The following is a 10,975-nucleotide window of genomic DNA, read 5'->3' on the forward strand; positions in this document are numbered from 1 at the left end:
GAATGGGAATCGGAGGTTTAACGAGTATACACATTTGCCCACTTATATTCCACGCGAATCGCTCTTCCCTCCATCCCAGTTTCGCTTTCCCGCCACCATGGAAAAAAAAAAGAAAAATCCTACTACTTCCCTGGAGCCTAAACAAAAGATTAAAAATAAACGTTAAATATACGTAACGCATATATATANTATAATAATGATAACATATTTATATATTGAAATCGAATCGGACGCTCGAAGTTTCCAACCTCCTCGCTCTCTCTCTTTCTCTCTCTCTCTCGCGCATCGTGTTCGAAAATTTCGACTCCGCCTGAGATTTGGAGCCAAAAAGAGAGGAGAGGGAACTCCACGAAAGAACGCTACTGTTACATTACAATTACAAAAAGGACTATAAAAACAAATCATAAGAAGGGGAAATAGAAGAGCGCGATCCCTAATTCCTAATTTCAATTTTCTACCCCTTCGTCCCCAAATTGGAACCCTCTCCTCTTCCTCATACGACTCCTCTGAGAGGCGAATTAGGGTTTCTGAGCCTAGGGTTTCGCCCGGATTGGGTTCGGAAGATGATAGTTAAGCGGACCCTGAGGTCCCAGATGCAGTCCCTAAAGCGGTGCAAGGCGGAGAGCCCCTCCTTCTCCGGCGACGGCGGCGGCGAGGAGGCTGCGGCGGCGCAGGAGGAGGAGGGCCGAGAGAAGCGGCGGAAGCAGGAGGGCGAATTCGCGACTCTCGAGGTGGTCGGAGGCTTCTCCGAAGCGGGAATCGCCCGCGAACGCGGCGGGGACGTGCTAGGGTTTCGCCGTGGGGAGCTTACCTCCTCCGCCGCCGCGGGGGCGCCGTCCTTGTCGTCGGTGTCTCTCGGCCCCGGCGAGATGGCGTCGGAGCCGCGGGACCGGCCGGCGGGGCCAGCGACGGCGGGGGCGCCGCCGGTGAGGACGTTGAGGGGGCGGGCGAAGGTCCTCCCTTCGCGTTTGAGGGATTCGGTCCTCGTAGACCCTCTTAAGGAGGAGAAGCCCAGCGCAAATGGCCCTGAGAACCATTCTCAGGACAAAGAAGAGCTTCTTGGAGCGAAAGATCGACCCTTTAGCCTCAAACAGAACCCTAATTCATTTGCATTGTCAGGAGAAGGTGAGTGCTATCGACCATGCGGCGATTTTGGCGAAAACAAGTGTTCTACCTCTTGTAGTACCCTCACTTTGGCGAATGGAGATGTGGGTGAGGCGATGGATGTATATTCAGGTCCAGCGGTGATCGAATGCAGGCAACGGAAGGAGGGTGTTGAGAGGAAAGAGGATTTCTTTTGGCCGGAAGATTTTGTTTTGGGAGATATAGTTTGGGCGAAGTCGGGGAAGAAGTGCCCTGCTTGGCCCGCGATGGTAATCGATGCAATGTTGCAGGCTCCGGAGAGTGTTCTCAAGTTCTGTATTCCTGGCGCTATTTGTGTTATGTTCTTTGGCTATTCTGGCAATGGACACGGAAGGGTAACCTTAGATTTTTGTCTATATTCTTGTGTTTTTCTAACTATGTTGGTTTATGTCTATTTTGGGAATGCCTTAACCAAATGCATTCCCTTTGATGATTTAGAGCTTCAAAGAGTGCTTTGGAACTTTGCCCCTTCATTGGTAAAATATGACTCTTGGAACTTTCACTAGAGAAAGCATCCTGTCATTTTTTATCATTTGAGGCGCAAAACTCCAAAGAGCTTTCGTTTTTTTTTTTTTTCCCTTTGGAGTTTCAAAATGTCAAAGTATGTGTCTTGAGAACTCCTTCACAAATCTGGCCCTATCTTTTAACTGATTTTAATAGCCTTCAATTTTTGTTGGTCCCCAGGATTATGCATGGGTGAAACAGGGGATGCTTTTTCCGTTCATAGACTATCTAGATCGGTATGTACTGCATTTGTGTTTTACGCAGCATTAACATACACAAATTATAGAAGCAGAATCTTCAAACTAAAGCTTTTGCTTTTAGGGCTTAAATGCTCGTTTCTCTTTTCTAATACTGTAAAAACTCTAGTGTTTTTTTTTTTTTTTTTTTTTGGGTGCCAAATGCCTGTAGGCAAAATTACTTGGTAAAACCATGCCAAAGAGCATTTATTTATATCTGTATTTTGTCAAACACTCATTTGAGTTTTCTGCTGCTCAAAAACCCTCTCTTTTCTATTTTTTCTGTTTGTCAGATGCCCGTGGGTTGCTTACCAAAGTTGAGAAGCTATTTTCTCAAAGCAAGCTGAACAATCTGTTTTTTAATCGAAGCTATTTGTCTTCTTTCAGGTTTCAAGGGCAGCAATTGTATAAGGCCAACTCAAGCAGTTTTCGGATGGCTATAGAGGAGGCTTTCCTTGCTGAACACGGCATTTTTGATGTTCAATTTAATGGGCCGAATACAGATGGGCAGCCAACATACAACCAATCTATTCCTAAGAGCTTGCAGGAGGTCACTGATTCAAACAATGATCAGGAATGCCAGTCCCAGATACAGGCAAGAAATAGTTACTTATATCCTCAGTTTCATTTCATCTGAATATATTGTTAAAGGCTGGAGTAATGGCATGAGCTTTTGGCGTGCAATTGAATTTTAGATATAGTTCTTTTGATTTGTTGAACAAAGATTGAACCCTTAATCATATGGGTTTACTAGTTTTAGTTTGCCTTTGCAGGCGGTAAGCAAATCAGAACTGCATTGTAGAAGTTGTGGGTTGAGTCTTCCATCCAAAAGTGCAAAGAAAAAGAAGTCCGAAGATTCAGAACAATTACTCTGCAGAATTTGTGCTAAGGTATGTACTTTCCTTTCGTCTTCTCTACGGATGGCTCCTTTTAGTGGCTTCTTTTTTCTCGATAGACTGTTAGTTGCATCTGGAGAGCTAGGCAGATTCTTTATACAAATAATTGCTTCCTTACAGCTGCTTATCTTATGGTTTTTGCAGCTGGTAAAGTCAAAACAATATTGCAGCATATGCAAGAAGATATGGCATCACACCGATGGGGGGAATTGGGTAAGATCAATAGAAGTGTGATTTTATATGATTAGTTTCTCTCCACAAATTAAAGTATTGAGTGCATGCTCATAAAATCAGGTTTGTTGTGATGGATGCCAACTTTGGGTTCATGTAGAATGTGACAGAACATGCAGCAACATAAAGGTTTGCTTTTCTTATGTGGTTGTTGCTTTCCGTTTTGGTTTTCTGTGTTGCCTATATGAATGAATATATTGTGGCATTACAATTTGAGGCTTAACTAAATATAGCATATATTTTGAAGGATTTGGAAGACACTGAATACTTCTGTCCTGATTGCAAGGCAAAAACTAAAAGACTATCGGAGAAAGAAAAGAAGCACTCATCTAGTGAGTCGCGGTTAGTTCTCTTTCAGTAACTATGATTATAGTTGGGAAATCATCTCGAGTTGGAAAAGGATATTAAATACATGTCCAGGATACTAAGAAATGCTTCATTTTTAATTGTTAAGCAGATGTAACAGCAGTGTGGAGAAAAGATTGCCTGAGGCAATACCTATTTGGTGTCACGGCATGGAGGCGTTATATTTACATGAGCAGCATGTGTAAGCATTATTGACTATAAAATATAATCACTACTGAAATTTTCATGGTATAATTATGATTTCACTTGTTTGAACTCTTCTTATAATGTGAAATATGTTATAGAAGATCAGCAAATGTACTATTTTTAGTGTATGTTGTCCTTGCTTTTGTGTATTTCCTTTTTTTTTTTTGAATCAATGTTTTTGTTGGTATCTTAAGCAACTTATTATTAGCATTTTTAATTATTTGTTAATTTTAAATTGACTGCCTTACCTAAAATTATTGTTTTCTCTCTCAGGGTTTTATGTGAATGCAGTTCCTGCAAGAAAAGGAAGCTAAGTCTTAGTGAGTGGGAGAGACATACAGGTTCCAAAAGAAAAAATTGGAAGAACAGTGTTAAAGTCAAAAGCACAATGGAGTTGCTAGTGAAACTGGTATTTCTTCCAGATCTTGTTTAATGTCATTATTTTATGCTTGTTATATACCTCTGCTGTTTACACTTATGCATTCCTGATGTATAACTATGTTCTACAAGTTCAGCCCTGTTCTTTTTTCCATCATGATTGCATTCCTGAGATCTGTTCTTTTCTGTGGTACCCTGCAGCTCGAAAATTCATCTTATGGAAATATTGCCATACATGTTTCTCCGAAACAAAGGGAAGAAAAGCTTCTTGACTTACTTCAAGGTATAATTTTGTTGACCATCTGATTGGTTTAGCCAATTACTAGTGAGTGCAGCATATATCCATTGACTGGAAGCTTCATTTGTGATACATCTTGCCAGAAGCTTATGACCCAGTGTATGCTAAATGGACAACTGAACGATGTGCTGTTTGTCGATGGGTTGAAGATTGGGAATATAATAAAATGATTATCTGCAATAGGTAAGTTACCCTGAACTTGCAATGTTGGAGACAACTTGAAAATGGCTAGTCACAGGAAAATCTTGCATAATAATTTTGTTATATATTTTCCAGATGCCAAGTAGCTGTTCACCAAGAATGCTATGGAGCAAGAAGTGTTCGGGATTTCACTTCGTGGGTTTGCAGAGCTTGTGCGACACCTCAACAGAGGCAGGACTGTTGTCTTTGCCCTGTTAAAGGTAATCCTTTCTTTTCATGGGCACCAACTTGGTCTGTTTTTTGTGCCAAGTTTGGGGTATTCATTCTTTTCCTTCACTTGGATATAGTTTTTCAGTTGAATGATTGAGTGCTCTAGTTATTTACATGTATCTCATTAAACCGTGTTACTTAAATTGTTTTTATTAGGTCTGCATGTTAACTTTTTTTTCCATAGGTGGTGCTCTCAAGCCAACAGATGTAGATTCACTTTGGGTTCATGTCACATGTGCCTGGTTCCGACCTGAAGTCACATTTTCCAGTGAGGAGACAATGGAACCTGCAATTGGCATATTAAATATAGCATCAGAGTCTTTTAAGAAGGTTAACCAGTGTGTATATCTTCCTGTTTTTTGAGTATTTAGTTGCTGCTATTTCACTGCACCTTGATTACTTGAATATTCAGAGGTTATGAAAATTATGTCTAGTTGCCTTCTTACTTTATTTTTCATTTTGTTTTCAGACATGTGTGATATGCAAGCAGATGCATGGTTCTTGCACAAAATGCTACAAGTGTTCTACTTACTACCATGCAGTCTGTGCATCAAGAGCAGGCCATCGCATGGAGGTACATTATTGATCAGGATAATGACTATGTGAAACTGAGTTGATCAGGATGATGGCTATGCGAAACTGAGATTTCTTTCTTTAAGGCATCTTGCTTGTTAATGGGATGTTTAATGATATATTTTCATTTATCATAGAAACACTGAGTATTTAGAAACAAAGAAAGCCTGAGTATATATGTGTTATCTTTTGCTATTTATGCCTTTAGAGATGGCAATCTTCTAACCTGCTTTTGCTTGTGTTTCTGATTGACTTGTTCTTAAGCCGCATACTTATGTCATGTGCTAGTTTTACATATCCTAATGCACAACCCTTCTTCTGAGGAGCCAGTTATGCATACTTTAATTTATTTCTCACAGTTTGAATTTGCAGCAGCTGTGCTTTAGTTTGTTTATTTTTTTGTGGCTGGTCTTAAATTAGCTTAGAGAGATGGTTGAGTTTTGAGATTAATTTTTTTTTTAATAATTTCAGTTGCACTGCTCGGAAAGAAGTGGCAGACAGATAACAAAATTCATTTCATACTGCACGGATCATGGGTAAGATCTAATGGACCGTGGTCGCTCTTCATTCAAAATCTGCTACACTTTCTTTGTGGTTTTTCAATTTCCATGCTTGATGATATGCAACAATTCACCTCTTGTAAGGTTTTGTGTCTCTTGTACTTTGACGAAAGCAAATTGTTGATATATTCTTCATTTCCCTGCAGAGCTCCAAACCCAGATAATGTTTTAATTGTACATACTCCAAATGGAGTTTTCTCTACCAAAATTTTGCTCCAAAATAATGACAAGCAGGCCTTTGGGAGGCTTATTAATAAAGAAGTCTCTAATGGGGCTATCTTACCTGCTGAACACCCTGAAGCTTCCTCAGCTATGAGATGCCTAATTTACAGAAAGGCAGAACCTAAGGTATATACTTACAGTGTACTCCCCATAGATTCTGAAAACCTGTTCAGATTGCATAACATTCACCTTATCTGCCTCTTTCTTTTGGGCTTCGTTTATAGATACCCTTTAAATATGCAGAATCCCAGCAAACTTAGTACTTGGACATGTCCTCCTGAAAATTGTGTTTTGTGTATCTAATCTAACCTGTCAGGGGGTATCTATGAAACTACAGCTTTTATATATATTCCCCTGGCTGGCAGGTGCATGAGTGCCAATAAATACGATTTTAGGGGCACACACTTAGATACAAATTTTGAAGACGTATTTGTGCAATTTCGAGTATTTGCTGGGGTGTATAAATGCAAAATCCTTTTTTATCTAAGGGTTATCTCCTAAATGCAACTAACTTCTGTGCTATAATGGCTAGTTGTCCTTGTCACAAGATTAAATAACACTAATCTGGATCTATATACCTGGCAATTTTTATTATGTATAATTTAAATCCAACCAGCTGTCCTCGAAATTTGATCTTACCTTGATAAAATCGTTCCAGCAGCACTTTTTACGTGATTTCCAATTTTTGGCTTGTTAGTAAACAAACCTCTTTATTTTTTGAAAAAGTTAAAATAGAAAATCCAAGAAGAGGCCAAAGAGGGGGTGAGGGTGAAATAGCAACTTTGAAATGTCAGCTTTCTTCTGGATAAATTATAGAGATATAATCACTTAAAACTTATTTATTTCTAAATGCTAGTGGCAAATGTAGCAAAATTCGAGATCTGCTGTTCTTCAAGCCATGGTGTTGCCACCAAATTCTATGGGCACATGGCCTCTGGTTTGTGTGGAAGAAAAGCTTTCTACAGTTGCCTCCTTGCTAATTTTGTCGATACTCGACTTGTTCAGATAGAATTTCTTTTCCATATTCCTCAATGGTTTATCATCTTGATTTTGAATATATGTCCTTTCATAACAACATCTTGGTCTTTCTAGCTATTCTTACTCATATTGTCTTTTCTTTCCAGAGGAGGCAGAATGAGGCTATTGCCCACCGTGTAATGGGGCCTCGTCATCATTCTTGGGGTGCAATTGAAAGTTTGAATCCGCCTGTGGTAATTTTTCCATCCAACTGCACATTACTTCTCTATTCAGAATATTGTTGACTACTATAAACCTTAAGATATATACTTTTCCTATAGGATGCAAGAAATTCTGAATCATTTTCTACATTCAGAGAACGACTTAAGTACTTGCAGGTAATATATGTGCTATCAATTTTTTTTTCCCTTTCTATTGGATATAACTAAGAGATTATATCCGCTCCATGTTGATTGCACTTCCAGAAAACTGAAAAGTATAGAGTCTGCTTTGGAAAGTCTGGAATACATGGATGGGGCCTATTTGCTCGTAGGAACATTCAGGAAGGAGAAATGGTATTTCTAACTGCATATTACTCTTTAAATTATGCCTCTTTTAGCTGTCAACAATAGTCCTAAACATTGATTTCGATGTTTTTTTCAGCAGCTGGGAGAAGACACTTCAATTTATTGTGTTTTTACGTGCTTTTTCACTTGCCTTTTTGAGAAATATTGCTATCTATCTCATCTAGCATTTGTAAAAGAGTCCTATAGCCTCTGCGAGTTCATTATTTGCTGTTATAATTATCCACATGTAAATTGAGTCTCATAAACTACTTTAGCCCAGGCTGGTTTACATGATCAAATATCTGCAATATTATACTACATTTCCTTTCCTCACTATAGGGTTTTCGTCTGTACTCTTTATCATACAATTCTAGGGATCTAAAATATCTCATTGTGTAAGTTTTGCTAAATTTAGCTTAGTTTGTATATCTGATAGGATATTCCAATTCTAAAATGAGAGCTTACAGAACTCTATAATCAGGTAATCGAGTATCGTGGTGAGCAAGTCAGGCGCAGTGTTGCAGATCTAAGAGAAGCACACTATCGGCTGGCAAAGAAGGATTGTTATGTGAGTTATCCTCCTGCATCTGGCCCTTCAATATCCCCTCCTTTTGAATTTTTTGTTTTTGGCAGTGCAGGAAGGCTAGATGCATATTTTACATCATTGTTTTGCTATTTTATAATTAGGCAATTATCAGTGGTGCAAAAATATGTTTCATCTCATAACCTGCATCAAAGAATCAGCAAAGCTCAGAAACCCCAATTAGAGCCACAAACAGAATCTATTAATCATGAACTAAACTTATTTTTTGACCTGTTAATTTGCTAGTATTGGTCCATTTAACTTTTGCCCTCATACTGTTGTTGGTTCCAGTGTAGTTAATTTGTTCCTAGTACAATATGACTTGTTTTTCGAGCCCTAAATATACTTGCATTTCTTTGGTATTTATCTCATTAATAACTTGTTTATCTCTTTTCTTTTTGCAGCTTTTTAAAATAAGTGAAGACGTTGTGGTAGATGCTACAGATAAAGGAAATATAGCTCGTTTAATAAACCACTCGGTAGACCATCGTTATTGGACTTTTGTCTTTCCTATATTAACTATCCTGTATGGTTTAACTCTGCGATTCCCAGTACTGAAATTTGAATGGGTTTTTGGTGCAGTGTATGCCCAACTGCTACGCGAGGATTATGAGTGTTGGTCATGAAAACAATCGGATTGTACTTATAGCTAAAAGAGATGTTTCTGCTGGCGAAGAGTTAACGTACGTATTGGCACTTTACTACCAACTCAAACTTCTCACATGATTGAGTTAAAAGCTTTTGCCTTATTCAGTTCAGAAAAAGAGTGATATAGAAGATGAGGCCTGTTTCAAGCAAAACAATGCTATCCCGAAAAGCACTTATATAACTATTCACTTATTCTTTTATCAAAATTCTTGTGACACTCAAGCTTTGGTTCTTATATTCATTAGTTTTATATCTAAACTAGACACCAAATAATATGCTAAATTTGTCATGAGTGTTCTTTACTTAGTCCTTCCTTAATTACTTCAGATAGAATAAGTTTCACATTGTCAACTTATTTAACGATAGATGGTTTAAGGTTTGAAATGTTACAATCATGAAATATTCAAATATCATCTAAAATTATTGAAGCACGTGTTAGCAAATCAAGCAAGTTTAAATGAATATTTATACTCACAATATGTTTTTTAATCTGCTGGTTAAGATGCTTGAATTGTATAGTGTTTAGTGGACACTTGTAAATTAGATGTGTGGCTTAGCTTACAAATTTATGCTAATTATAATTTTTGTTCTGTATAGATACAATTACTTATTCGATCCTGATGAGGCTGAGGAATGTAGAGTCCCCTGTCTCTGCAATGCTCCTAATTGCCGCGGATATATGAATTGAGAGATTCGGACGACACAGCTATTTTTCTTATTTTATATGTATTTTTTTAATTTTGGAAAAATGTCCTTTTCTTCTTTTCTACCTCATTCTTTCTGCTTCACTGGGGTTCTCTGTCCCATTTGATGAGCTCCCTGTGTATCATTATTTTTTTCCATTATTGAAATGCATTTAGCTTCTTTGACCTGCTGATCTTTGTTTGAAAATGTCAAACTTTATTATTTGAAGTTTATAAAATGCAGAGCAATCTGCATTTAGCAAGAATTGTTGTGCCACTTGCACCGTCCGTGCTGTTGTATCAGTTCCTAGATTTCTACTTTATAAGATTTATGTAATGCTACTTCAATTGTCAGTTTACTTTTTGAAGTTGGTGAGATCTACCCTACCATCCAGTAATTCTGGAGTGGTATTTGGTAAGATCTGGAGTTTAAAAGGTGTTTTCTCAGCTGAGTTTCTATCGAGGGGGGAGAGAGAGAGAGAGAGAGAGAGAGGGGAAATTAGTTTGATAGAAATCTTGGTCTATTTTGGCCAGTGGCTTCGTGCTATTAATAGTATTTTAGCTTAATTTTATATATATATATATATATATATATATATATATAGTGAGTCCGGCTACTGTACTTTTATAAGTATAGAGCCTGTTGTAGTTATAAGTTTTTGGCCGTTAGATCTATCCTTTAATCATTTTCACTTGTTAGATTATACTATTCAACCAACCACCCACTCAACCTTAGAGGGCCTACTATCAACCTAACCGTAACTACTTTCATCCTAACCACATTTTTTCATCTGAACGGTCGAAAATTTATGAGTACAAAGAGCTCTATACTCATATGAGTATAGTAGTTCCAGCCTATATAGAGTAGGGTTACTATACTCTTATGAGTATAGAGTCCTTCATACTCATAAGTTGTTTTCGATGTTGGGATTTTTGAATTGACGATCCACACCTTAAACATTATTTAGAGTATTTGAAACAATTAGAAAATAAATTTCATAATTTTACGAAATCATTATAAAGTCTATCAAGTGGGTATAAAAATGAACGGTTAAAATCGAACGATATCCTAAAAATGGATGATCGGATTCTTCAATTTAAGATCGGAGTTATTGATCTTTATTTAGGTAGTGAATAGAATTTTCTATCAAAAATTAAACCTATTCCGATTCTTTTTCACCGTTAAACTAGTAAATACTTTATACCGGCCGTTAAAAATGATCAATTTTGTGAGCTTTTGATCATAAGGTAAATGATATCAAAAAATTATAAAATTTAATTTCTAGAAATTTTAAATGCTCTACATAATATTTAACAATATGGATCGTCGATTCGAAGGCTCTATCATTAGAAAACAACTTACGAGTACGAAGACGATCATACTCATAAGAGCATAGTTGGAGAACTCAAATTATTTACGACGGATGCCACAAAGTTGGAGAACTCAAATTAGTTCTAGACATTGTTTATGAACATTGTTTATGATGGTGTTAATATATCCATCCTTCTACTTAAATTAGCTGTTAGATGGTGT

General features: G+C 37.5%; 1 protein-coding gene across 1 annotated transcript; it reads left to right on the top strand.

Annotated features, from left to right (window-relative positions):
* Positions 227-9,704, top strand: LOC109716731 (histone-lysine N-methyltransferase ATX4-like). Its single transcript, XM_020242289.1, has 23 exons — positions 227-1,478; positions 1,828-1,883; positions 2,271-2,478; positions 2,657-2,773; positions 2,924-2,992; positions 3,074-3,139; positions 3,258-3,352; positions 3,468-3,557; positions 3,836-3,971; positions 4,142-4,223; positions 4,322-4,421; positions 4,515-4,639; positions 4,834-4,979; positions 5,119-5,223; positions 5,694-5,758; positions 5,929-6,130; positions 7,129-7,215; positions 7,303-7,359; positions 7,447-7,536; positions 8,009-8,095; positions 8,515-8,589; positions 8,693-8,793; positions 9,356-9,704. The coding sequence occupies exons 1-23, from the start codon at positions 564-566 to the stop codon at positions 9,444-9,446; spliced, it is 3,165 nt and encodes a 1,054-aa protein (XP_020097878.1). The 5' UTR covers positions 227-563; the 3' UTR covers positions 9,447-9,704.

Source organism: Ananas comosus, linkage group 10 (genome assembly GCF_001540865.1).
Source record: "Ananas comosus cultivar F153 linkage group 10, ASM154086v1, whole genome shotgun sequence".
Classification (NCBI taxonomy): Eukaryota; Viridiplantae; Streptophyta; class Magnoliopsida; order Poales; family Bromeliaceae; genus Ananas; species Ananas comosus.